This window comes from Eublepharis macularius, chromosome 17, assembly GCF_028583425.1.
Source record: "Eublepharis macularius isolate TG4126 chromosome 17, MPM_Emac_v1.0, whole genome shotgun sequence".
Classification (NCBI taxonomy): Eukaryota; Metazoa; Chordata; class Lepidosauria; order Squamata; family Eublepharidae; genus Eublepharis; species Eublepharis macularius.
The window spans coordinates 12,140,615-12,168,376 of NC_072806.1; the positions used below are offsets into that span (position 1 = coordinate 12,140,615).

The following is a 27,762-nucleotide window of genomic DNA, read 5'->3' on the forward strand; positions in this document are numbered from 1 at the left end:
CTTGGCGGCTCTCTGATCCTTTCTAAGCTCAGCAATTCAGCCTCTTCAGGCGCAAAACAGCTGAGACGAAAACGTTGTTATGAAAGGAAGGTTGTATTGAACACCTCGACTGCTGGGCGGTTGTTGTGGATGATAGCTTGGTGTCCTTTTACAGGAGCTGCTCAGCCAAGCTGCGAGGATCCTGGGCTCTGTGGATTTCCTTGGGAACCCGATGGGCCTCTTGAATGATGTTTCGGAAGGCGTTACTGGGCTGATAAAGTATGGAAATGTTGGTGGCCTTATCAGGAACGTCACACATGGAGTGTCAAACTCTGCTGCGAAGGTAACCGTGAAAGTTTCATCACTAATATCCGAATTGCCGGGAGCCAAAACCGCATGACAAAGCAGAAGCAGTTTTAGCAGTTATTGTGCTTATTAATTCTTTGGCAGTTTTGATCATCTCTAATGACTCAGTAGACCAGAGGATTATCTAAAAAGGGAAAATGTATCACCCCCTCCCAAGAGCCAGTTTGGTGTAGTGGTTAAGAGTGGCAGGATTCTAATCTGGAGAGCCGGGTTTGATTCCCCACTCGTCTGCTTGAAGCCAGCTGGGTGACCTTGGGTCAGTCACAGCTCTCTCAGAGCTCTCTCAGCCCCACCCACTTCACAGGGTGATTGTTGTGAAGATAACACACTTTGTAAACTGCTCTGAGTGGGCATAAAGTTTGTCTTGAAGGATGGTATATAAGTCAACTGTTGTGATGATGATGTAACTGAAACTGGAAAATTCTGACCTGGCCCCAACTTCATTTTGGAGATTGCTTGCAATCCTGACTATCCACCTGGCTTGTTTCCTTTGTTTGTTCCATTGTCCTTGCTTCGTAACCAGTGGCTCAGTTCACACAAAGCTGTGATCAGCAAGTCTTAGCTATGGTTTGGTGTGCTGTGCAAAGACATGAATCGTGGCTTGGGGGATTGGCTGGTGAACTGGGCTCAGTGGTTTTGAAATGGTGTCATTGCAAACCGTGTCATGTGCTGACTTGGGGAGCGATGTCTGTATGAACAAACCACAGGTTGTGCCCATTGTTCTGTTGAACTGTGCTGGGAGTGAATATATGAAGATGAGTCAATGGGGGAACCAAAGCCAGGCAAGCAAACTTGTGCATTTGGAAGCTCAAGCCATCGTTAGGGTTCTACTCTGTACTTAGCAGAAGCCGCAGCTTGCCGCCACGTCTGAATTAACCCAACATTTATCCAAGTTTGACTTGGTTTACAGTGTGAATGAAGAACCCAACTGTTGTCTAACTTAAAGGGGAAGCAGTGAAAGCGAGGGGATGGGGTGTTGACCAGAGTGATCCTTGTTCATCTTCGTTCTTCTGTGCCTCCACACATGGGGACTGCGCAGGCGCAGGCCAGCCGCCGGAGAATTTTCTAGAGCTTCCAAGGCTCCGAAGGGGCCGTTTGTCGCGCGCCTCAGCGACCGTCTTCCCGCCCAAACGGTCACGTGATCCTACAGCGACCAACGGCCCCTTCCCTCAGTTCTCTTCTTGCCGCCGCTTGGAGAGAACGTGAGCTTCGTTGCTCTGTGCTTTTTTGTGCTTCGTGCTTTATTCTGACTGATTGCTTGGCTTTTGACTTCGGACTTCGTGACCTCGACTATTCTTCGGATCTCGTTTTGGACTTTGTTGTGGACTCGGTAATTTGACTCGGACTGTTTTTGACCTTCCTTTCGCGTGCCCCTGAAGATGGCCTCAAAGGCTCTCTTCAAGCATTGCCTCCAATGCCACACGAAAATGGCCAAGACCGATGGCCATGAACTGTGCCTGTTCTGTTTGGGGGAGACCCATAATGTGACGGCCTGTAAAATTTGCCAGGGTTTCACCAGCAAGGCCCGGCAGGAGCGCAAGGCCCGACTGAATTCCTCCCTGTGGCAGAAGGTCATGTCCGGAGGCGCTCCGTTGCCCTCCTCCAAGGCCGGCCCAAGCCCCTCTGCCGAACGGCATTCCAGAGCTGGCTCAGTGGCCTCCGCGAGGTCGGGGTCGAAACCGCGTCCCCCGAGTACCTCGGCGTCGAGAGCGGCCTCTCCAGCGCAGGGACCGGTGCGGCCGCCCCGTAGCGCGTCATCTACCAGGTCGGATCCGAGACCTACGTCGGAACCGAGGATCCTGGTACCGAGTCCCCGGTCGGAACCGACGTCCGGATCGGTTCCGATGAAGCCTAAGAGGTCGAAGCCGAGGTCCCCTTCGAAGGTGAGGAGCGCGTCGGTTCCGAGGTCTTCTTCGGAACCAGCGAAGAAGAAGAAGAAGACCAAGCATCATCGGTCGCCGCGTCCCGCTCCTCAGGAGGAGGTCATCGTGCTTCCTCACACGCCTTCCCCTCACCTGGGCTCCCCGGAGCCAGAAGACATCACCGTTCCTGTGCCGGATCCGATGGCCTTCGAGACGGTGCCCGCGGAATTCTCGTCGGGGCCGGAGCCGAGCCCGCACCGTCAGAGCCGACCATCGCTTCCCCTTCGGTCGCCGAGGCTGGAACCGAGCCCGTCTCCTCGTCGGAGCCGTCCGTCGCCTGCCCGTCCGTCTCCACCTCCGGTCGGTCGTGAGCGGCATGGTTCCGGGGACAGTGTCCGATCAGTCCGGTCCACTGCGTCCCGGCATCGGCAGGCTTCCTACCTCCCCTCGCCATACCGTTGCCAATGGGAGGGGGCACCTGCGGGCTTCTCCGTGTCGGAACCGAGGCCTTCGACATCGAGGTCGGCGTGGGCTCCCCCTCCGCTCCAGGTTCCGGAATCCCAGCACGGTTCCGATGAGGAGGATGTGGAGAGCTTTGGCGGCTACCAGTCGGAGTCCTGGTCCGAACCATCGCCGGCTGAGGAGCTAGTGCCATCGGCGGACTCGCCTTTCGAGGACCTCCGCATCTACGCCGACCAGATGGCAAGGATGGCCAAGGCTCTCGAGATGGACATCTCCTCGGCAGTTCCCCAGACCAAGGACAAGCTCCTCAAACGCATTTACGGAGACAACCCGGCGTACGTTGGCTTCCCCATGCTCGAGGGTATTGAGGAAATCGTGGAGAAGGTATGGCAGGTGCCCTGTGATCAGCCTCCAACATCCAAGAGGATTGAGCAGCTCTACAAAATCAAGCAGGGTACCTGGCCGGCGCTGGTGAAACACCCTCCACCTTCCTCCTTGGTCACAGAGGAGTTCAACCCCAGGCGATCGGGTCACTCCTCGGTGCCTGCCGATAAGGAGGGCAAGAAGCTGGATGCCATGGGCAGTACATTGTTTCTTCCCTGGGTCTGAGGATTGCCAACTATCAGACCATCATGGCAGGGTACCAGCTGTACCTCTGGGAGAAGTTGGCATCCTATACACGAGACCTCCCTCCTGAGCAGAAGGCTGTGGTGTCCCTGCTGCAGACAGAGGCTGTGAGGCTGTCTAAGCAGCAGATGAACGCTGGGAGCCACGCTGCTGACACTGCTGCTAGAGGTATGGCGTCGGCGGTGGTCCTCAGGCGCCACTCCTGGTTGCGGTCTACGGCCCTGTCCCAAGAGGTACGTTCCAGGGTGGAGAGCATGCCATTTGAGGGGGACTCGCTGTTCTCCAAATCGACCGACGAGACCCTGAAGAAAAAGAAGGAGGACCGGCAGACGGCGCGGTCTTTGGGTCTGGCTCCAGCGGACAAGCCCTCCTCCAGGTCACGGTACGCTCCCAGGTCTGGCCCTTACCACTACCAGGGCAGATACCAACAGCAGCGGCCGGGCTACCATCAGTATCCTGCCTACCAGCAGCGGCCTTACCCTCCCGCACAACAGCAGAGGAGGCGTCGGCCCTTCAAGCCTCGTCAGGCACAGCAACCGGCCCAGCAGAAAGATCAGCAGGGCGCCGGGAGACAGTACTGACGGGTCGCGCCAGCCGTATCCCCGAACTTTTCGGACAGACTTAGTCCACTCCTCTCTGAGTGGGAGTCAATAACATCTGACTCATGGGTCTTAACTATTGTTGAACTGGGATACGGGCTGGAGTTCGTTGAGCTGCCTAGATGCAGTTCACCCCTGACAGCTGTCAATAACACTATGGCCGAGCTGGATGCGGAGATCGTGTCGCTCTTGGCCAAGGGTGCTGTGGAAGAATTGCCCTATGAGGACTCTGTAAAGGGTTTCTTCTCTAGGTTCTTCCTGGTCCCTAAGAAGGATGGGGGTTTACGTCCCATTTTAGATCTGAGGGGCCTTAATGCCTTCCTCAAGGTGACCAAGTTCAAAATGGTTACGTTGGCGGCGGTAATCGCCTTACTGAAGCAAGGGGATTGGTTTGCGGTTCTTGACTTAAAAGACGCATACTTTCACGTGGGCATACGGGAGGAGCACAGGAAGTACCTGAGTTTTGTTTACCGGCATAGGGTTTTCCGGTATAAGGTGCTCCCCTTTGGCCTGTCCACTGCCCCACGAGTGTTCACTAAATGTGTGGCCCCTGTGGTTTCCTTCCTACGGGAAGAAGGCTGTACCATCTTTCCGTACCTCGATGACTGGCTCATCGTGGCTGAATCAGAGTCTAGGCTGGTGCAGGACATTGGCTTGGTACTTAGCACTTGCCAACGCCTGGGGCTCCTGGTGAACTTGGAGAAATCCAAGCTGGTGCCTAGCTGCAAGGTGTCCTACATTGGTGCGCTTTTAGACTCTGTGGAGGGTAAGGCCCTGCTCCCCTTGGAGAGGGCTCGGTCCCTAAGGGGTCTAGTGTCCATGTTTAAAAGGAACCGGTTCCAGTCTGTGCGCACTATCCAGTGCTTACTAGGGCATATGGCAGCGGCCACCTCTGTGGTGCCTTTCGCTAGGCTGCGTATGCGCCCTCTCCAGAACTGGTTTGTGCGGAGGTACGATGCTCTGCTGCACCCTCCGTCCCTCAAATTCTCTATCCCAAGGGTCGTCCTCTCCTCCTTGGACTGGTGGCTGTCTGATGACAACTTGTTTAAGGGGACCCCTTTGGGGTATCAACACCATGACATCACGGTTACCACTGATGCCTCTCTGTTGGGATGGGGGGCTTACTGTGGTGATGTGTCGGTGCAAGATGTCTGGTCTGACAGGGAAAAGACCCTCCATATCAATGTGCTTGAACTAAGGGCCATTCGTTTCGCACTTGTGTCTCTTACAGCACTGCTGAGAAATCGTCATGTCTTGGTGCAGACGGACAACACGACTGCCATGTACTACGTGAATCAGCAGGGGGGCACAGTGTCCATGGCCGTGTGCCGGGAAGCCACACTCACTTGGCAGTGGGCTATCAAGAACGGCGTGTCGCTCCGTGCTATACACGTGGCTGGGTCAGACAATGCCCGGGCAGATGCCCTCAGCAGGGCCCCTTTACTAGACCACGAGTGGGAACTGAACGGAGAGTGCATTGGGCCGATCTTCCGGATGTGGGGTCATCCAGTGATAGACGTGTTCGCCACTGCGGCGACCACCAAGGCCCACACGTTCTGTTCCAGGGCAGGGAGCGACCCCCTCTCTATTGGGGATGCCTTCCAGTTTACGTGGACGCAGGGCTTGCACTACATGTTTCCTCCATTCCCCTTGATTCCCAGGGTCCTGTGCAAGATAGAGGAGGACGGGACGGACTGCATCCTAGTGGCCCCCTTCTGGCCACGGCAGGTTTGGTTCCCGAAGCTCCTGCAGATGTCCCAACGGACGTATGTGAGTCTGCCCCCTCGGCAAGACCTTCTCCTAAACGGGAGCCTGGTCCACCACGATCCCAGGAAGCTGCACCTAACGGCTTGGCGGATCGTTCCTCCCCGATAGGCTTTACTGACGAGGTACGGAGGGTCCTCCTGAATGCTCGTCGGCCATCCACTAGGCGCGCTTATGCGGCCAAGTGGCGCAGGTTTGAGCTCTGGGCACTTGCCAGAGGAGTGGTGCCTGACAACAGTCCCTTGGGGGTTGTGTTCGAGTATTTGTGCCACTTGCGTGGCCTGGGCTTGAAGGCTTCCTCCCTCAAGGTCCACCTGGCAGCGATATCAGCTGCTCACACCCGAGTTGAGGGTGCTACGGTGTTTTCTCACCCACAATCCCGCCAGTTCCTTAAGGGCATGTACAATCTTTACCCACCTGTATCAGCGCCAGTGCCTCAGTGGTCGCTGTCCTTGGTGCTCTCACGTCTCATGTTGCCTCCATTTGAACCTATGGCTACATGCCCCTTGGATATGCTATCCTACAAGGTAGCATTCTTGGTGGCCGTCACATCGGCCAGAAGGGTCAGTGAGCTGTCTGCACTGCGGTCTGACCCTCCCTTTCTTGTGTTTCATCCCAACAAGGTGGTCCTGCGTCCCTGCCTCGGGTTCCTGCCCAAGGTGGTGTCCGCCTTCCACCTCTCACAGGATATTTCACTGCCTGCATTCTTTCCTCAACCTTCCTCTAAGGGGGAAAAGGCCCTCCATTCCCTAGACTTGAAGAGGGCCCTAGCCTATTACCTTGATAGGACGAAGGGATTCCGCAACTGTCCTCACCTGTTTGTATGTTTTGGGGCCAAGGACAAGGGTAACAGGGCTTCCTCGCAGACCCTGTCTAGGTGGATTGTGACGGCCGTTAGCAAGGCCTATTCCCTGGCAGGGGTGGCTTGCCCGCTCCATGTCAGAGCCCACTCCACGCGGTCCCAAGCATCCTCTTCGGCACTCCTCAGGGGGGTGCCCCTGGTTAACATTTGTAAAGCAGCCACATGGTCCTCTGCAGACACCTTTGTCAGGCATTACGCCGTTGATGTCAATGCGGAGCAGGATGTATCTGTGGCCAAGGCTGTCTTACACTCCCTTTTTTCCTGAGGGAGTTTTGGAATGACTTTCTTGGCGTACCTGCTGGGTACCCTTGAGTGAAAGTGTGTATATATGTACCTGGGGGTGTGTATATATGTAAATATTGAATATTTATGTGTCCTTACACAGTTTTTTACATGGATGTATATATGCATATCTATTTATTGTTGTTCTTGTTTGTTCAATAAAATTGTGTTGGACTTCACCCCCGCCTTCCTTATTGTGTGAAGCTTGGTACACTCCCATGTGTGGAGGCACAGAAGAACGAAGATGAAAACAGGGTTAACATACCTGTAACTTATGTTCATCGAGTTCTTCTGTGCTGACACACAACCCTCCCTCCTACCCCGCTGTGAACTCCAATGCACAATACTGTGATGGCTGTAACGGATATTGGTGTTTTTAAGGTGTTATGGCTGAAGTGTGTTGGTCAAGCGGCGGCAAAGGAGAACTGAGGGAAGGGGCCGTTGGTCGCTGTAGGATCACGTGACCGTTTGGGCGGGAAGACGGTCGCTGAGGCGCGCGACAAACGGCCCCTTCGGAGCCTTGGAAGCTCTAGAAAATTCTCCGGCGGCTGGCCTGCGCCTGCGCAGTCCCCATGTGTGTCAGCACAGAAGAACTCGATGAACATAAGTTACAGGTATGTTAACCCTGTTTTATCTTTTATTGTTCATTATGTTATGAGCTGGAGGTCTTCGAACTTGGGGGAAGTCGAAGATCTGTCTGGGAAGCTTGTTGCTTTGTGGCCTTAAGGAACTTTTTAGCTCCTGGCTTTTGTTATCCTGAGACCTTCTTTGTGCCGTCATAGGTCGTAGATGACTGTATCGAGAGAGAATGTAAATAGAACTGTTTAGTGTAAGTTGGAAGTCGTGGTAACGGGGCACTCCAGCATGTGCCATGGATACTGCCCAGTGTTGTTTTTAACTGGCTCTCAGCGGTGCTGCAGTGCCCTTTTGCACATCGCTGTGGATTTTAAGCAGACATCAGCTGATATGGCCAAACGAACTGTTCACGTGGAAGGCAGCAAAGGAGGAAAAACTTGCTTTGCTTGTGCTATTTCTAGGCCAGAGTAGGAGGAAGCTCACGTTGGCTCTGTTATTACTTGGCCAGTTGAAAATGAGGCTGTATCTTTTTTTCCCTCCCCCAAGGAATTTTGTGATTCAATGATAGATGCACCCCGCTCCCCACTGAGCACTTCTGTTTAGAATACAATAAATTCCTAAAGCCTCGCAACGGGTCTTATGATACTTCTCTCCTCCAAAAAGGGCAAGACTGTCGTTCGAGCAGGCCTTAAAATAAATTCTGGTTTCACTGACTCAAAAATTCACTCGGATTGGCTGCAGGGTGGTGGAAGGGCTGTTGTATCCCTGGATGGTCCATGCGAGCCCACTCTCGTTATATGTCAAAGCGAAGCAGGATCAGCCCAGGTTTAGTACTTGGATGGGAGACCACCAAGGAAGCCCATGGTTGCAGATTTCCTCTGTTCATCTCTTGTCTTGGAAACCCTATGGGGTAGCCATAAGTCAGCTGCGATTTGAGGACACCTTACATACACTTGCCTTATTTGAATGTTGTGTCCCCACATGGACACCTGGCATCAACAGAGGTGGAGCAGACATGTTCCTATTCTTCCTACTACTTGCAGAAAAGCATTTGGGAAGCATCCAGTCCAATTCATAGGCACTTTCCCTTGTTTTCTTCCCATGACAACAGCGTTGCTCCTGTTTCCTCCTTGGTAGTTCTTGTTTCAACTTGGCAACTGTGGGGAAGATATAGGGATTGGCTGTGATTCTCGCCTTGGGCAAAAGGCAGCTTCCCGCAGCGGAGACTTGTATAGTGGCGTTATGACTTGTGATGTATCTTTCATGTGCTTTCTCAACAGTTCCCAGCGTTGCATATTCCTGCGGTCTCGTTTTCCTCGAGCACCAAAGCTGGGTTTGAAATCCACCAGGCCATGCATGTCACCATTGCAACCTATTGGGCCCATTTCACTGAAACCTTTTTAGAAACACAACTCAGTCTGGTATTCTCTCGCCGCCAAAGCAGCCGGATCAGAGCAGCAAGCTGTTGTCCTCACCCGCCTTCATGTTGTCTGCAGGGAGCCGATGATTAATTAGCGTGTCTTTTCTTGCAGTTCCTTCCACCTGATTTCAGAAGAGGCAGACATCTTTCCATCTTTGGTTACATGACATCAGTTCTGGCTTGCTGGCAGTTGAGGCAGCCAAAGTCTTTTCTCCACAGATGTCTCGGGATACTTGGATTTATGCTTTTCTCTCTCCTCCTCCCCCTACCCCAGTCTTCCCTCTGTTACCTGGTTCCTTGAAAACTTAGTTGTTCACAGGCTTCATATAACGGCTGGCCCGTCTGCGTCACTGCAACCCTACAAGGCTCCGTTTTAATTGCCCCTTTAAAAGAAACAGAGCGCCTGCCAGAACCGCACACCACCCCGTTTATGAGCTCTGTCTGGTTTTGCCATTGTATAGATTTTTTTCCCCCTCTCTTAATCACTGTGTTGATTATTCCCATAATGGTTTTTCCATGTATCTTGGAGTGCATAGTGGGTGAATGGCTTCTTTCAAGTGGGGAGGATCTGTGTATTTAAATTGGCACAAAAGCCCAGGTTAATGAAAGTTCACTCCAGTCCATTCTTGCCGTATTGTTCCTCAGAGATTAGCCGGTTTTTCTGTGTGCGCGCACGCGCTACAAAGTGTTTTGATCCTCCATGTGGCCACCTGCGGGAATTTCCATTCCATCTGCCATGGAGTCTTATTTGAGTTATTGGCGTCGCCTCTCACCCCCCCCCCACCCCCCCAGTCTCAACTTTGAATTTCCTCCTTCAAGCTTAACAGTACTAAATCCCAAAATTATTCCTCTTCCAGCAACTTCTCAGGCAGAGATGACAGTTGAAGACTGAACTTTTAAACCACAGAATAAATTTTTAAGGCTTTTATTGATTCAACTCCACCCTCTAACTTAAAGCTTTAGAGTTCTTGTAACTTTTACCAGTGAAATGAGTGTGTGTGAGGTTTTGTGTGTGTGTGTGTGTGTGTGTGTGTGCAGCATTTCCACATTGAAACTCAATGTCTGGTGGCATTTTATTAAAAACAGCTTCATCAACTGGGCAAGAAGCAGACAGCTGTTTGCTGTTTGTAAGCTAGTTGGAAATTATAGGAAATCTATATCCCACCTCTGACTGCCATTAAGATATCCCTCAGAGGCCCTATCCTCTGCCCTCTCACCCCCCTTCAGAAGTGATCTGTAAAGCTCTGTAACTCTTTAAAGGTTTTTGCGGCAAAAAAATACAGGCCCGGCCCCAAGGAACGTTCAAATTAAATTGCAGCCAGGGTGGGGGGAGAAAAAACAGGATAGAGAATAGCATGCACAGGTGGCAAATTGGCGTTTTAGTTTAGTCTCGATAAGAAAGGAAGGAGTTTTGTGTGTGAAGTTTTGAGCTGACAGCTTTGCAGAAGAAGTTGGTATGGAGGGGGGGTGGGAATTGCAGGGGACAAGAAACTGGTGGTACCTCTTAGGTGTCCAGGAAGCAAACTGAGGGCAGTAAAAGCCTTCAACAATACATTGAGGGCAGTAAAGTTAGGATTGAGAGGCCCCAAACAGTGCTGCTTGCTTAGAGCAGCAGCAGGATAATTTTTTTTAAATGCCCTGGAAGTGATGTCACCATATCTCTAGGAATTGCTGGAAACTCTATGGTTTTGCCGTAGGCACAGCCTGTCAACTCTAGAAGGAGTTGAGGGTCAGGGCACAGAGATATTTCAATGAGAAGGAGGAGAAATTTGCAGAACGAGGGTATGGAAGGATTGGATCTTCCTTTTAAATCTTGATTTGTTTTTTAGATCACCTTTATGTACTGATATCAAAAGTGAACTGTGGTGAGAATTTATATCTTTGCCTTGTATGTGTTTTGGGTGAGGGATGCACAAACTTCAAATTCCAGAAGGTAACCACAGCAAAACTGAGACCTTCGGTGGCACCTTAAAGCCATAAGGTTTTGTAGCCAAAAAACCAGTCAGTTGCTCAATTACATATCTAAGGAGGCATCTAGGAGTCATAAATGGGACATAGGTTGAGATGCGAGTGTGATGACACAATTGTAATCTGTTGGTCACAACTCCTTTTAACGCATATCTTTTCTACTTTGATGTAACAGATTTTGCTGGCACTATTTGTACATGAGGGTGAGAGTCATCCAAGGTTTTCGCTTGAGCCAGAGCTGCTTTCTGTTTTGGCGTCATCCCGTAATTCACACAAATTGCAACACTGTTATTTGATGTGCTCTCACATGGGTGGAAACTTCCCCGGGGTTTTGTTTCTTTTTTCCCCGTTCTTGCTCAGCTCAGACATGCGTGATATACCCATATCTCTGTGTTAGTGTATGTGTGTTGAGGGAATGCTGTTCCTGGAAAAGCAGCATTTTCCTCTGGTGGGCTGATTGCAAGAAGTTCAAATAAGGGAGACCTGTATTCAAATCTCTGTTCTGCAGTAGAAGCTTGCTAGGTAATCTGGGACCAGTCACATGTTCTCAGCCTAACCTCTGTTGCTGCGAGGATAAATGGAAAAGGAGAGACTCACAGATTTGTTGTGAAGATAAAACAGAGAAGGAGAGAATGTTGCGGCCATTTGGGGGGAAAGCGAAGTATATAAATAAAGGAAATAAAATAAATAAGTGGCTCTCATCTTCTACACCTTTGCTGCTTTGGGGCAATATTGAAGCAAATTCTCGCTAAACCGGTAGAGTGGCTTGGGGAGGGGGTAATCTTCTCCACTGTTGCTTATTGCACAAAAGCTTGACTCAGATAGAAACCACGGGGATCATTCAGTTCACGCACTCCCTTCCTTTACTTCCTCCTCTCCTAGCAGGCTGCCAAATAATTAGATCTTCAGATTCACAGTGAACTCTGTGGATGTCAGAATCGCTACTCGGGTTTGTGGCCATCGTCCCTGTGAGCCAGAACTCTGGAGAACATGCAAAGCATCATTTGCATTCTTGGATATCAGGACTATCTATGGTTGATGGTGAACTTGGAGACATCTGGTAACCTGGCCATACATGAGGGGAGGAGGAAGTGCAAGGATTCCTCAAGCTCGTTCATTTGGCAGCAGGCTACGGTTTTCCTGTCACGTCTGAACCGAGCCGAATTCTATCACGAATCCAGCGTGGTGGCTCGCTGCTCTCCACCATAATTTGACGGCAGTGTTTAAAATCCATGCTTTACTGGAAATGGAGACTTGCCAGTACTGAGCACATAGCTTCACAGTCTTAAGAAGGTCTCTGAGGTACCTATCTTGACAATATAATACTTCCAGACACCAAAGCAAGAGGAGGAATATCAAAGTTCGCTTGCTGTGCTGGGGTGATAAAGGTTCCGAAAGCTATAAATATAAGCGATGGAGAAAAACCTCGCAAGGAGAGCTCAGCTTTCATGTTAAAATTTGATGTTTTCTTAGGGAGGTTCGATTTCTGCTGAACCAGCTGCAGCTGTCTTTTATTCCCCTGCACCAGCCGCTTAGCGCAGTTAGGAAAGGAGTCAAAGAGGAATAAAAATACAAAGTGGGAAGAAGCCTTTTTTTAAAAAATGAAGTAAAAGAAGGTTACGCCTGGTAAAAATGATCAGTTGACAGACTGAAATTGTTACAAACCTCCACCCCCCCACCCCCCAAGGTACAGACAGGTGAAACCTCACTGAGAATTTTGCAAACTAATCTTGATTCCCTGGAATTCTTCAGGCAGATTTCCTGGTGGAACTTGAGAGCCTTGGTGATGCTTGATCCCCCTTTACAGCTGCTGTTGAGCAGCCAACAGCATTACGGACGTTTCTTAGCAGAAGCCAAAGAGGGGAGGAGAGCTCCTTCGTGCCCCTCCCACCATGTGCCAGTGGGGAAGAACCTTTTTGGGCCAATCATAGCTTGAACTCAACTTGCTGGCTGTAATCAGAAGCCATTGGCTCAGTTCAGGCATCAAGATGTGAAACCCTGGTTTAGTTCAACTAGCCATGCTTAGTGTGATTGTCTCGAATACAGGCCACTCCTCTAACAGTGGTTAGTTAGTATCTGTCCAACTGCAGGTTCTGGTTTGCTTATTAACTGTGCAATCCTAAGAGGATAGATCAAGATGAGTAGCCATGTTAGTCAGTCTGTAGCAGTAGAAAAGAGCAAGAGTCCAGTAGCACCTATAAGACTACAACATTTGTGGTAGGGTATGAGCTTTTGTGAGTCACAGTTCACTTCTTGTCTGTCAGCTTCATTCTGATTTCACAGACTCAAGCAGTGTTGAAATAAACCATGGTTTTGCATGGTGTCTGAACGGAGCCGTAGTTTGAAAGCTGTTTTGCAAACCATTGGCTTGCACTACTATAGCTTCGTGTGATTGCTGATGTCTGTAACCGTAGATATACCCATTACGTCTTTGGTGACCAGCGCTCCTAAGCGATGAGGGGACCGAGCTGAAGCAAAAATGAAAACAAGGTATCTAAATCATGACTTTGTCCGTAGATTTGTATCTTGTAGCCAGGGTTCAGATCCCAAACTGTGATTAAGCCAAACTACGGTGTGGTGTAATGTCTAAACAAAGCCACTACAGTCCAACAGGAAAGGAAGCATCTTCTATGCTTTCTGTGGCCGGCAAGTTTATGACCCAACTTCATAATAACAATAATAGTAACAACAATATTCTATTTATATGCTGCCCTTTAGGACAACTTAACATCCACTTGGAGTGGTTTACAAAGTATTTTATTATCCCCACAACAACAATCACCCTGTGAGGTGGGTGGGGCTGAGAGAGCTCCGAGAAGCTGTGACTGACCCAAGGTCACCCAGCTGGCTTCAAACGGAGGAGCGGGGAATCAAACCCGGTTCTCCAGATTAGCATCCCGCTGCTCTTAACCACTACACCAAATTGGCTCTTGTGTGTTTCCAGAGAACCAGGAAACAGAAGGGAGGATAGTTTATTTACTTAGTTTTTAATCCACCTTTCTCCCTATGGAGACCCAAATTGGCTTACTTCCTTCATTTTAATATCACAACAATCCTGTGAGGTAGGTTAGGTTGAGACCTTGCCCAAGGTCACCCAGCCGTCTTCCATGGCAGAGTGAGGATTTGAACCTGGGTCTCCCAGATCCTAATCCAACACTCTAAGAACTACACTACACTAACACTTAAGATTTTTTTTTCTCCCTGTGCCAGTTTTGCATTTCTGTCCATGCAGTCAGTCATAAGGACAGTTTCCTCGGAGTAAACCCCATTGAGTAGACTACAGTAGGACTCTGAGTGGAACTGTTCAGGATTGCATTGTCAGCCGCTTTTGGAGTCTTGACAGTACTGTGTGTTTCTTTCCCCACAATCTTGTTGCGACTGCCGTAGCTGACAAATGTCGCCATTAAGCTTTAAGCTGGACTCGGCCTGGCATATGGAAGCTAATTCTGTACGGCGGCTAGGCTGCAAGGACTTTAGCACACGTTAGGTAATACCAAACTTGCAATTTAGGAGGTTGGCCCCGCTCTCTCCTCCTTCCCTCTGTGTAAATCGGAGAGATTGATGACTTTGAACCTTGGCAAGGGAACAGTTTGATCCGGACTCTGTGTGCCTTGTAATAAGTAAGCTTTCAGAAGCACACTGGCATGCCTTTTGGTGGCTTGTTTTTCAAGAAAACGTTTTTATAAGGTCACAGCATGGCACGAGCAGAAAGCGCAGAACAAAGAATAACTTACAAGGAAGGGCAGCTCTGAATTTTAAGCAGTCAGGTGCATTTGGAGGCGATTTAGTTAAGCCTGCAGATCCCATTTTTTTGGTATTGTTTTTAAGTTCTCCGTCTGACCCTCAAATAGTCCCCACCTCCGTACCTGTTAAAATTACCAGATCACCAGAAGGAAACTAGCTGCAAGGGCTGCGGGTTAGGAATGATCAAAACAGTTGAAGGGTCTTATCGAAAAGAGTCCAGTAGCACCTTTAAGACTAACCAACTTTACTGTAGCATAAGCTTTCGAGAATCACAGCTCTCTTCGTCAGATGCATCCTCTGGAAGGGTCTTATGCAACTTAGCAGAACGAAGAAATGTTCTTTAGCAAATTCTCAGACAGCACTGAATAGGGAAGTGAAAAGCTGCCTACAGCCCAAGTACTTAAAGATTCCTTTCCTTTCCTAAACAGAAAGGACTGAAAGTCTTGAGAAGTCAAAAACCTGTCTGTTGAATAGTGTCATCTTGACATAACACTAAACCAATTTAAAAAAAACTCGTGATGAATTTGGAGATCTGTCAGATTAAAGGAGTAAAACTAAGTGATATTGCGACAAAGCTGAAAAATTATCTCAATACTGAGTTAAAAAACTCAGACTAACATAAAAAGGACAGTCTATCATAATGTGTATTAAGTTACCCGTTTTCTCCGGAGAGCATCCGCAAAGACAGTCTGAATAAGGAACCTTCCTTAATCTTCCCTTATAACAGGAGTGGGCTGCACATTCAATCAAGTTAATAAAAATGCTCTAAAGTAATACTTAAATAAGAAGCAGTTGGGTGGCAGTACACTTTTACTGCCACCCATCTACACAATCCACGTCTTTAGAAATGAGGAAAATTTCCTTTTCGAAGAGGTGGATACAGACTTGGGACTATTCAGAAGATATGAACCGTTGAACAGGCTGACATGAAGCCCTAGATGGTTTTAAAGGTCAGGGCCAGCACTTTGCAAGTATGCTCAGAAGCGCAGCAGTGGTCAATGAAGTCCTGCCACTGTGTTCCATACTGTCCTTACCAGTAAAGCTCGATGCTTCGGCAGGCCCCACAAAGAGCGCATTACAGTACTGTAATGAGAATATAGCCAGAGCACAGTTAACTCCGGCCAAACCATGTTTGACACAGCAGGGTTGCATCTTGGCAAGCTAGCAAATTTTGTTTAAAGGTGCTTTGTGCCACAGATGACACCCAGGCTGTCCATCGGTGAGACCAGATCTAGCAGTGCTCCCGCTGAATACATGCATCATTCAGAAGGAGTGTTGCGTCATTCAGAGGGAGTGTATCTCCATTTGGAGCATGCCAGATTCTGAGTCGGCTACATCACCAACCACCTCAGTCTCTGGACTGAGCTTCGTTTCGTTGCCTCCTATCCTACCCATTAACCCCCCCCCCATCCCAGCACTTGTTTGAGTTTCTGTAATAAGGTAAAATTCAGATCCAGTAGCACCTTAAAGACCAATTAGATTTCCAAGGTATGAGCTTTCAAAAGTCAAAGGGAGCATTGACTCTCGAAAGCTCCATACACTGGAAATCTAGTTGGGCTCTAAGGTGCTACTGGACTCAAATCTTGCTCTTCTACCGCAGACCAACACGGCTGCCCACCTGAAACTGTAATAAGGTAGTTCCATTTGATCAGCACAGTTGGGCCGTGCGGCAGAGCTTGCTTAGCCTTTGCAAGGGTAGAATCCACGCGAGCAGAGGAAGGAGGCTATGAAACGGCATGCAGAAATGAAGGACAGCCCTGTCACCCCGCATATGTTGATCAAGGAGTTGTGCACCTGCTTTTTCCAGTTGCCCGTGGGGCAATATGCCTTGGCATCACTTGCCTGGTTGAGAAACATACTTAGTAGGGGGGTGGGGCAACTTTTGTGCCTCTCCTAGCACTTCTCCCCAAGGACACCACCTCATACTGAGAAATCCGGACCGAAGTTGGAAGGCTAAGCCAAGGGTACGTTTGTTTTGGTCTTCTCTGTCGTGAACAGTGTAAAATCCTACTGGATGGGGTTGAGGGGGTGGAGGAAAGGACTTAAATCGCCCTTCAGACGGTGCCCACGTCCTGTCATTTTCACAATTGAATCCCAGCTGTCTTGCAGGACAATGCCAAGGCCGAGGGAGAACAACCTCAGTGGCAATCTTGGCTTTGCTGCTGCTTCATGTACGGAACAGGCGTGAAATACAGCCTGTTTATCAGGCACTCTGAAAATACCCTTGCATTTTATATTGGTGGAGAGGGAAGGCACTGTGGATTAACTTTGCAAGTGAGTCCTGAAAGTCCGATGAAGTTTATAAGTAGGTTCCACTTGCAAAAAAAATTGCGCTCTGCTGCGTTAATCCAAACAGTCGAGCGCACGCTTTCAGGGCAGTGTGGATTTCCCACCGTATCCCGTTGCAGCCTGCGTTGAGCCGTTGGAGGAAGATTAGAAGTGGCTGCCTATCTCCCCCTCCCCTTCTTTTCCTCCCTTCTCCCAAAGTTATCTGTTAAGAGTATTAGTTGTTTAATAAAGTGTAGCTGCCCTCTCCGTGAACCCGCCGGTGACTCTCCAATTGGGGTCATTCCAAGTTCATGCCGTGGACTTTTGACTGCCTTCTGTGTATGCAAAAACAGCCGGCGGCTCCTGCGAGGATCACTCATTCAGGCCTGTAACACAAAGCCTCTTGCCCGTGGGTGCCTGCTGGGCATCGTCGCAGGAGGTCCTCGGGAGGGGAACGTGACCCTCCTCCACAGGCATCTGCAGAGATGGATGGGGCAGTGCAGGGGTGGCTCCCAGTTCCTCTGGGAAGACTGGGCTACTCGGGCATCTGTGTGGACGTCTCGTGAGGGATCTTCGCAGATCACCCGGCCAAGATGCTGATGTCAGAACGCATTACGAGGTTCAGTTAATGAAGGGATGTGAGCTAATTTGAGGGCCTTTCCTTGGAGGAGAAGTCCGTAGTAACAGCTGCTGCATTCCCCTCCGGGTAGCCTGAGGCTCAGGGCCTAAGAGCATCATGAATGTTGAAATTTCTATGAATGACTGAAATGCAGATTGCATTCTGCAAGCACAGATACGATTCAGTTCCAAGTGGGTAGCCGTGTTGGTCTGTAGTAGAAGAGCAAGATTCGAGTCCAGTAGCACCTGAAAGACCAACTAAATTTCCAGCTTTCGAGAGCCAGAGCTGCCTTCCTCAGATACTAGGAGTAGAAAAGGGAAGGGTTCCTTATAATACTGGCAGAGGGTGAGTGTGTCAGGAGTGTAAATTAGAGTGTCAGGAAGCTGGCTGCAATACATAAAGCCTAGGTGCAAAGTAAAGAGAATTAGCATGCATGCCTCAGTTATTCTTGCACCAGCATTATTGGTGCATGCAAGGGATCCACACATGCCACATGTTCTGCCTGCCACAAACATCCCAGCGTCTGCCCATCTGAGGCGGCATTAAGAACATGCTGGACGCCATCAACCCTGCAGCTCCATTTTTGCATTTCTGAAGGCTTTGCACAAAATTCAGGTTTTTTGTCTCGCTTGTGTACCAGTCGTTTCAAGTGGGTAGCCGTGTTGGTCTGTAGTGGAAGAGCAAGATTTGGGTCTAGTAGCACCTTAGAGACCAAACTGGATTTCCAGGGTATCTAGCTGGTCTCTTAAGGTGCTACTGGACCTGCCTGTGTATGAATGTAAGCTTTTGTGTGCTGCAGGAAGTGCATTTCTTTGTTGGAAAGTGTGACGATGACATGTGCATGGTCATCCGCAGAACGGGTAATTTGAACCCAGGTCTCTGCTCTCTCCAACATCTCACACTCCTTAGGCTCACTATTTATTTTTGTTCTGAATCCTGTTGGGAAACGTTCGTGCCATATCTGTGGTCACACCTTTCTGGCAAGACCTGTGATTTGAAGAATAGATGCGAGTTTGTTGTTTTAAGATTGTTTCTCAATACCAAACTTCACGGGCACAGTAAACTTTGAACGCCATACTGAGGTGTTTTTTTTTTTAAATTATGTGTTAAATACAGGGCCGCGTTTTTGTTTTGTTTTTTAATTAGCCAGACTTGTGCTTGCAGGCTGTTTAAAAAATCTGTTGTGTGTGATGTGGCTTATTGCACTTCGGAAACTTAGTCCTGAGAAATGGCCCGAAGAGGCATTAACCATTACTCTAGTTTTGTATCCCTGTAACAGAATCACAGAAGTCCAACAGGATGAGCTTGCTTACCTTTAACTTCTCCTCTACCTCATTTCTTGGCATTAATTCATAGAGGAACTGTGCCAAACAATGCCAGCAAACAGCCGCGATTACACTTTGGATTTCCTTGTCTTTGTGTCCAAGGCTGCCCTCTTCCCAGTACATGCATACCTTGAGGCTTAGCTATGGTAACATATACCTTACAGGATATCCCAGCATGTTATTCTGAGCAGCTCTGCTTCAAGCAGATTACAAAGACAATCTATGCCTTAGAATCACTCACCGTTCTTGTAGGCATCCCAAAGATAAGCCGGGGGGGAGGGGATGTCCCTCGACCAGACAAGTGGATGAGGTAAGAGTTTGCAACTGTGTCTGTTGAAACAGAGGACTGGCGTGGAGGACAGTGTGGTGTAGCAGCTAGAGTGTCAGACTAGCATCTGTGGGATCCAGGTTCAAATCTCCACTCAGACAGAAACCTTGACAGATGACTTCGGGCCAGTCAATCTCTCTCTCAGCCTAGTCTGCCCATCTGGTGCTTCTTTAGAGGATAAAATAGAGTTGGGGGAAACCACGTTACACCGCCGTGATTTCCCAGGAGAAAAGGGTGCAATACAAATGTGTTGGAGAGGTTAGTATTTCAGAATCTCATGTTGAAATCCCTACCTGTCTCTAATGCCTGTTTGGTGGTCCTCAGCAGGTAGCTGCATCTCAGCTAACTTTGCTTCAAGTGGTGGTTACCAAGATAAAATGGACTGATCCAGAGGTCCACCGAGGATGTCTGCAGCCTCTGAAAGAGTTAAACGGCTGTGCGCGGCAGTTCCATTTTCAGCTATGATGGCTGTTGTCCAACCCCCACTCTACCCCCCATTAAAGCTATCTTAGGTAGTCACTGTCTCTTGTGTTAGCGAGCTTCGTAAGTTCTTTCAGCATTGTGTCAGGAAAATACATCCTTTTTGTGTAGCCTGAATCTGCTGTCCATCCATCTAAGCAGTGGGGCTTAGATGTACCTGTTTTGCAGGCATGTCCAATCCACAGCATCTCCAGTTAAAAAGGTGAGGATCAGATGAGACGAAGTACCTCTGCCTGAAACCCTGGAGAGCAGCTGCCAGTCAGAGTAGACAAGACTGAGTTTGATAGGCCAAGGGCCTGACTCGGTATAAGGCAGCTTCATATGTGTTCATGTCATCGGGAGACCCTGAATTCTAGTGGTTTGGGGGATGGTAGGGGGGAGAAATCCCCTCCATCCTCTTTCTCAACACATGCATAACAAAAGCTTTTACATTTACCCCTTTCATCCCGCTTTTTTCTTCTAAATTAGATCCCCCGTGTAACAAATAGATAATGTCTTAAATGTATAGGTTTGTAGCATTCATAATAAAATTTCTTCTGCAACTGGAAGATTCTTCCATCTAAACAGAAACCTCTTTCCACTGTTCTTCCATCACTGTGAAGTGCTCAAGCCACCTGTGATTGACCTTACGAAATGCCGTCGCCGCTGATAGTTTGGAGATCTTTACCCAAGTCTGTGCTGATGGCTGATAGAGCTGGCATTGTTCCAAACACAAGCTGCAGTTGTTTGCTCTGTTCACTGAGGCTAGGACAAGAACAACACCCCCCCACCAACAAATTAACTTTTCATTAGTTAGTTGGTATTTTGCTGGGGCTCTTCTAAGCAAAATGTTGCAAACATATGCAGGACACTTTCTGTTTAACCCAAAGCAGAGTGGGGAAGAACTTGTTCATGTAGCACCAACCCATGGTTTAGCATTATGTCTGAACCCATGCCATAAACTAGTGAAGTATCCCTCACTTAGGGCAGTCAGCGCGTAGAATGTTTAGTTGAGCTGTTTTGTTGCCATTCCTCTTAAGTATATTGTTTCATGGGATTTCTTTAGCATGGTGGTCAGTAAAAGTTATTCTTTCCCAAGGGAAAATTCGGTCGGATCTTTGCATGTGTTCTTAATGCTGGAATCAATTAATAAGGACTTCTGCTTTGACGTCAGCCATAGTTTGGCAGCACAGCCAGTGTGGTACGGTCATTAGAGTTTCAAACTATGACCGGGGCGATCAGAGTTCAAATTCCCGCTGTACCATGAATTTCGCCATGGGATAGAGTCCCCGTGTTGAATTCAATCAACTTTTCCACTGATGAAAGAATGATGTGGGGGGGGTGCTTTTTGATCACCAAGAAGCCTGTACCAGTGATCGTGAGAGCCATGTGACGCAGGGACTGCAGTGAGGATGGAAACTAAATGAAATTGAATTTAAAAAGCTGATAGGATCCAACCCTCCCTCTCTCAGCTAACTTAACTGATAGGATGGTTTAGAAGATAAAATTGGTAGGAAGCGGACCATGCTTGTTGTCCCTCTAAGTTCCTCGGAGACAGATAAAACAATCTACTAAGGAAAATCTAAACGCACAAACTGTAGCTCGCCCTTGACCCTCCAAGCTAAGACTGCAAATCACAGCTTGATCCTGATTTTTGCAATCTGGATTTAGAAGGACAATGCAAACCTGAGTTTGGTTCAGATGAAACGGCTGAACTACGGTTTGTCTTAACAGAGAAATCACGAATTGACTACAGGGCTCACTTGTGTGTGATGCTGAACTTGTCATATAATATCTGGGCCCATGCTACTGAAGCCATGTGCAGTTTTGCTGTGGCAGTTCTCGTTTGAGTTTGTGCATTTTTAATGCATCTCGTGTCATTTCTCACTTTTCAACAGTTCGCCGGGACTTTGTCAGACGGCTTGGGGAAGACGATGGACAATCGACATCAGACGGAGCGCGAGTACATCCGATACCATGCTGCGACGAGCGGGGAACATCTTGTAGCTGGCATCCAAGGACTAGCTCATGGTAACATGTTAACCAGAAGGCTGTGTAATGAGCATATTGAGGGCTTTGCCTTGAGTGCTAAGGTTGTATATTACAAGATTTCAGAAGAGCCATTGTTTTCAGTTGATTAGAATTGGGCTCTAAGACCTTCTCCCAACCTGTTCAAGCAATTCATCATTATATCTCCAGATATATGTAATTTAACAGAGATGCTGAATTTTCATTAGCTGATTTGTGCCCTGCTTTTTTGGTGCTATGGGGGTCCTCAAGGAGGCTCATGGAAATTTTGAAAAACAGTTTTATAATATTCAAAAGCAAGAGGGTACCAAAAAGGGGGGGAAGGAGAGAGAAAGAGGAGCCAGATGCTGTTCTTGATTATTTCTTCTGGAGACCATCAGGAACATAAATGTTTTCTTCTCCAGAGGGCCGAAAGGGAATATCCCAACCTCCCGCATGTTGGAGAAGGGAGTTCCACAAAGTGGGAGGCAGCTACTGAAAAGGCCCTGACAGTCTCTCTCGATTGCAAATCTTCGGGGAAGTTTTTAGCCATGTGTCCTCTGGCATTTCTTTATTTATATCACTAACGATGATGCTGTTAGGCCATTGGTCTGTGAAGCTTGGTATTGCCAACTCTTACTATGGCAGTAGCTCTTCAGGATCTGAGCAAGAGGGATGTCTTTTCCAGCTCCTGCTGCCTTGAGGTTCTTTAGCTAAATGAAGAAGGGACGAGACCACAGAATATGATCATAGACAATTGATCCACAATTCATAGATTTTTAAATGTTAATTTATTTATTTATGTAATTTATAGTCCGCCTTTTTCACTGAGACTCAAGGCGGTCTACATAGTATGAGATCAGTACAATCAGTAGCAAGGACAAGGGTAGACATTTCCATACAGTGTCAAGGACATTTCCTTAAAACAATGTCATAGGGTAGATGAATACAAGTTTACAGAGACGTAGCATCAGCAAGGATCCAATACAGGGTGGAAGGATTGCTGAAACAGAACATAATCAATTCTAGGACTGACATTAGACAACATAAAGCACAAGCAGTATATACGAGTACATATTCAAAGCAACAGATAATATATAAAGCAACATAATGGTGGAGTCCATGGTTCCCAACTCATTGGCGAAACATTGGAGACCCCACTCCCTACAATACCGCCCTCAAATTACAAAACATCCAAGACCCCCTCCTTATAATACCACCCTCCTATCTGAGTAAAAAAGCCTTTTTGAATAATTCAGTTTTGCATTGTTTGCCGAAAACCAAAAGCGTGGGAGCTCTCTTGACCTCCTCAGGCAGACAGTTCCATAGGGTAGGGGCCACCACAGAGAAGGCCTGTGTACGAGCTGCAGTTGATTTTGCCCATGTGCAGGCTGGCACCTGCAAGAGACCCTGTTCGGATGAGCGAAGCTGCCGTGGAGGGACAGAGGGAGGGAGGCGGTCTCATAGGTATGTCGGGCCATGGCCATGAAGAGCTCTGTATGTAATAACTAATACCTTGAACTGAGCATGGTAACTGATAGGTAGCCAATGGAGTGACTGTAGGATGGGAGTGATGTTCATGCTCCTGCTTGCTCCTGCTAACAGTCGAGCTGCAGCATTTTGCACCAATTGGAGCCTCCTAGTTAAATAGATAAGAGTGCAGTGAAAAGTTTCTGCAGGTCTGCTGTGTCCTCTTCCTTCAGTCCATAGCCTGGGATAGAATCCCTAGAGCCATTTGAGCAAATGAGCATTTTCTTCAACAGGTATCATTGGCGGATTGACTAGTGTGATCACCTCAACAGTGGAAGGTGTGAAAACCGAAGGGGGTGTCAGCGGCTTCATATCTGGCTTTGGAAAAGGATTGGTTGGGACCGTCACCAAACCAGTGGCAGGTGCTCTGGATTTTGCTTCTGAAACTGCTCAGGCAGTGAGAGATACAGCCACTCTGACTGGCCCCAGGTTAGTTAAACCGCTATAACGTCTCTGTGTTGAAATGTGTGGACTCAGTCTCACGAAGCTTTACCTGTGCAGATCATCCAAAGCATTTTGGAACTGCAGGCTATACATGCAAGTTTAGAATGGCTTTCATATACCTGAGCTTTACTCAAAAGGGGCAAGACCTCCCTTAGAATCTTGGGCATCACTGCAGTTGTTAAAAAACAGATGGATTGGATGGGTGGATAGAACGCATTAGCTTTAAGAGGTTGGAGTTGGATCAATGCGTCAGATCCTACCAGCTTGTCCATAGGACAAATGGGGAGGAAGGCTCATTTTGACCTCCAAAAAGGCTGGTCTGTGGAGATTGTGGGACCCATACATGCAATAGCTCTGCAGGATACAGTGAGGAGGGGAAACAGACAAGGTAGAGCAGAAAACTTGGTGGGATTTAGTCTGAAGACAAAGCCGATAGCTCAGAAACGCAGGAACATGCTGTGGGCTCATGTGGTGCTGCTTCTTCCTCTCCTGTCGAGCGCAGCCTTTTGAAGGAGTGGGAATTGATGTCTAGGTGATTAATTCAGGAATCGTATGATAATATAAATATATGAATGCAATAAACGCTGGTACCAGCGCACCAACCAGTGCTGTCTTTGATAAAGATCAGAAACGGGACCAAGAAGGAGAACTGGTCAACCCGTCAGATGGTCACTATCTGTACTATTGGTGCCCCTTATACCATCCTTTGATAAACTGTGCACAATAGTTTCTCCTCCTTGGACTTTTGTGTTTAATGTGCTTGACTTTGAGGATGTATACCTTGTACTATGCCACTGATGAAACGGTGCTTTTGTATGAAGAAATGTAACGTTGTAACATTGCAACGGTGTAACTGATAAGTACTAGCACTATGAACAGGCATTCACAATATTGTTTCTATTGAACATTGACACTTTAAAGGTATAGTACATAGGAATTATGAATGGATGATTTATATTAAGCACTAGCACTTTCTGTACAGTTCTCAAGGTTATCTTTCTGCATGTTATTAATGTTTTGAAGACAGTATATGGAGACAAGATTGTTATCCGTGTGATATAAAAATACCTATCACTTTAAATAGTTAAATAATTGCAATACAAAAATTACTTTAGAAAGAGATTTATTGTTGTATTGCTTAGTAAGTTTTCACGATTGTTGCTTTCGTGCGTAACATCTAAAGTGGCAAATAGATTTTCAAACTACGGTTCAGAGCTTGGGAAAAGCCCGTTTTGCTGACTTAGGTTAGAGAAAAGCAGGAAATGGGGAAGGGGCTACAGTTCAGCAGAAGAGCCTCTGCTTGGCATGCGGAAGGTCCCTGGATGAATCTCTGTCATCTCCAAATAAAGGACCAGGCAGTAGGTGATGTGAAAGCCTGAGATCGTAGAGAGCCAATCCTGACCCCCAATGGGCCATTGGTCTGATTTGGCATAAGGCAGCTTCAGGTGTGTTCAAGTGGAAGAGGAATCTGGACCACAGTTTGGAGTATCCCGCTTATGACGTCTAAATTTACTCAATACCTTCAAGACTCTAAGAATGTAAATTACAGAGAGAAATGTCTTTGTTACAAAGGAGCAAGGTGCCTGTAGCGTTCCCTAAATGTTCTCCCCAGGAAATGCTGGGCAGGTGCATGTCAGATGCTTGAGCTGCTTGGAGAACCAGGTCTGCTTAAGAGGAGCCGGACTGTGCATACGTGTATTATATTGGGACTAGGTTACCCAATGGATACTTCTTAATGGTATAATTCTGCCTTGTGTTCGTAGTAGCAGATTTTTAGTATAATATGAACTGTTATGAACCTGATTTGGTGCTTATGCAGAGGAGGAAAAAGAGGATCAGACTAGCAAATTGTACTGCTTGGATCATGTCTTAAATGTTTGCCTTCCTTTCTCAAGTTAAATCAGGTAGATGTAGAGGTAGGTTTGCTACCCAGATAATCAGCTTCAGCAGGTCTAGGACAGAATTGTCCTTGAAAGTGAGTAAGATTGAGCCAATACGGTAATTTTTTGTTACTTTTTAAAAAGTCATATGCTATCATTCTCGACAACGATTAGCCTGTTTTTCATTTCTGCCAATGGTTCTTTTTCTGTCATCTTTCCATATGTGCTTAATATTACACCATTTATATGTAACTGACACAAAATTATGTCGAAAATGCATTGATCATAAGGGAAAGGTAGGTTAGTCAAGAGAAACTGGTGCAAAAGAAATACAGGCTCGCTTTTGCCAATTCTTTTCTTACAAGGGAGAAATAAGATTGGAGTGGGTGGATATGCAAATAGAATCAGGGACAGCTTGCAAAATCGGTCTCATGCCGAGCAAAGAGGATCCTGGAAATAACTGCTTGGGGTATTTCAAAAAAGACAACTTATCATTAGAATTTAATATTAATGATGCTAGGGAAAGTTCTGCAAACCGTGCTCCATTTTGCCTTGTCTATATAATATTCCTTCTGCAGCATTTGTTTCCTCGTCGTTTTGAGTGGTTTGGAATGGAACAAAAAATGCTGTTCCAAATACACTTTGTTTGTTTGTTGGCTTGCTCTGCATCATCTGTATTGTACGTGTCTTGAGCCACGAATCCTCTTTTTTGGCTAAAATGCGTCAGAATAAAACTTTACAGAGTTTCTGCTACTGCAGATGGTCGAGATATTGCAGGGAGGGGAGATCCAAAGCCTTCTGCTGTGATCCCAGGTATACACCCCAGCCGTTGTAACTTTTGTTCTGTGTTCCATGTGGCTTGCAATGGAAGCACGGATTCTGAAAAATCCAACAAGGAGATCCGTATCCTGAGAATCTCTCATTGCTTGCACTAAAACCATTTACTAACACTCGGGGATGCAGGGGAAAAAGGCTCAGACCACAGATGGGACTGGACAGGCCTGCCTTCTTTATTTGCTTCATTTATACCCCATGTTTCTCTCCAAAGGGGATCCACAGTGGCTTACGAGATTCTCCTCTGCTCCATTTATCCCCACAACAGCCCTGTGAGGTAGGTTAGGCTGAGAGTGTGTGACTGGCCTGAGATCACCCAGCGAGCTTCCATAGCAGGATGGGGATCCGAAATGGGGTCTCACAGATCCTAGCCTGATTCTTTAACCTCTGCACAACACTGGCTGTCTCTGGGTAAGTGATCAATGCCATTATAGGTTGTTGATCTTCAACGTGGGACCCGTCAGTAAGACATGCTGCATCTTGAGCAAATGGATCTGTGCCAGTGGCACTGCTATTGAGTTTGCTTCGTTCGTCCGTTTGATCGGGTTTCTTTGAAAGAGAATGGGGGAGGCAGAGAGAGAGAGAGAGAGAGAGAGAGAGACATGCAAATATATGAAGCTGCCAGTAAATCCATCCAGGTCAGCATCACTTGCTCTGACTGGCAACAGCTTTTGAGGATGCCAGACAGAGAAAAGCCTTTTGAAACCTCTGTTGCTTGTGATCCATTTTAACTGGAGGTGCTGGGGATTGGGACCTGGCACTTTCTGTATGCAAAGCATGTGCTCTGCCACATGCACAGCAGAGACTTCCCCTGAGCCACAGTCCCTCCCATCCTATCTCCCCCCCCCCATCTTGGGGGGAGGTCCAGAAAACTAGCATGTCCAAGGGTGTTGACACTGATGCAAACTGGCAGTCTTATTTGTGAGTGCCTCTTACGTAGATGCAGTCATTGCTTGGACCAGCGTGGAAAGTCTCGGCCAGGACCTCCAGTATCCCTGTAACAGGAAGATTCCAAGCCTTCTGGTGATACATTTTCCCTTGTTGCAAATATTGCGTCTGCTGTTTTGTCTGTGGACTTTTGGGGGGGGGGGGCTGCTCCATCACCTGCTTTACTCGGCCTGACCTGGCTACTAGCAGTCTTCTCATTGTGGCCTGCACCATTCTAAAGGACCCAGGATGCAAATGCAGGCCAGCAACCCTCCGCTGGGACATGGCACTAAGTCTTCATTTGCTTGAATTTATGCGTTGCCCGGTCTTCCCTAGTTTGTGCTTCACTTGCTTAACAAATTTCTTTTTCTTTTCTGCTCAGCTCCGATCTAATGCGAAATACCTCCATGCTCCTAATGGTGTGTTGGGCTGTGGGGAATCTGCTTACTAGAAGTCTGAAATTCAAGTCACCTCCCTGAAGAATAGAGGCTGCAGGGCCTGGAGGGCACCTTAAAATCCTTTTTATGTGCACTCCAGGCAGAGAATGGCAATCCTTTGCTTCTGTACATAGAGTGTTCCCTGTCGCTGGGAGCTACAACCCCGACCCGTCCCGAAGCCCAAGCGAAAAAC

General features: G+C 47.8%; 1 protein-coding gene across 2 annotated transcripts in view; it reads left to right on the forward strand.

Annotated features, from left to right (window-relative positions):
• VPS13D (vacuolar protein sorting 13 homolog D) overlaps nt 1–27,762 on the forward strand; it is a 140,956-nt gene that overhangs the window by 90,690 nt on the left and 22,504 nt on the right. For both annotated transcript variants that reach the window (XM_055000952.1, XM_055000954.1), the window contains 3 exons: nt 155–322; nt 21,409–21,541; nt 23,281–23,476. In XM_055000952.1, the coding sequence (XP_054856927.1) occupies nt 155–322; nt 21,409–21,541; nt 23,281–23,476 (497 nt within the window). The remainder of the gene's footprint in view (nt 1–154; nt 323–21,408; nt 21,542–23,280; nt 23,477–27,762) is intronic.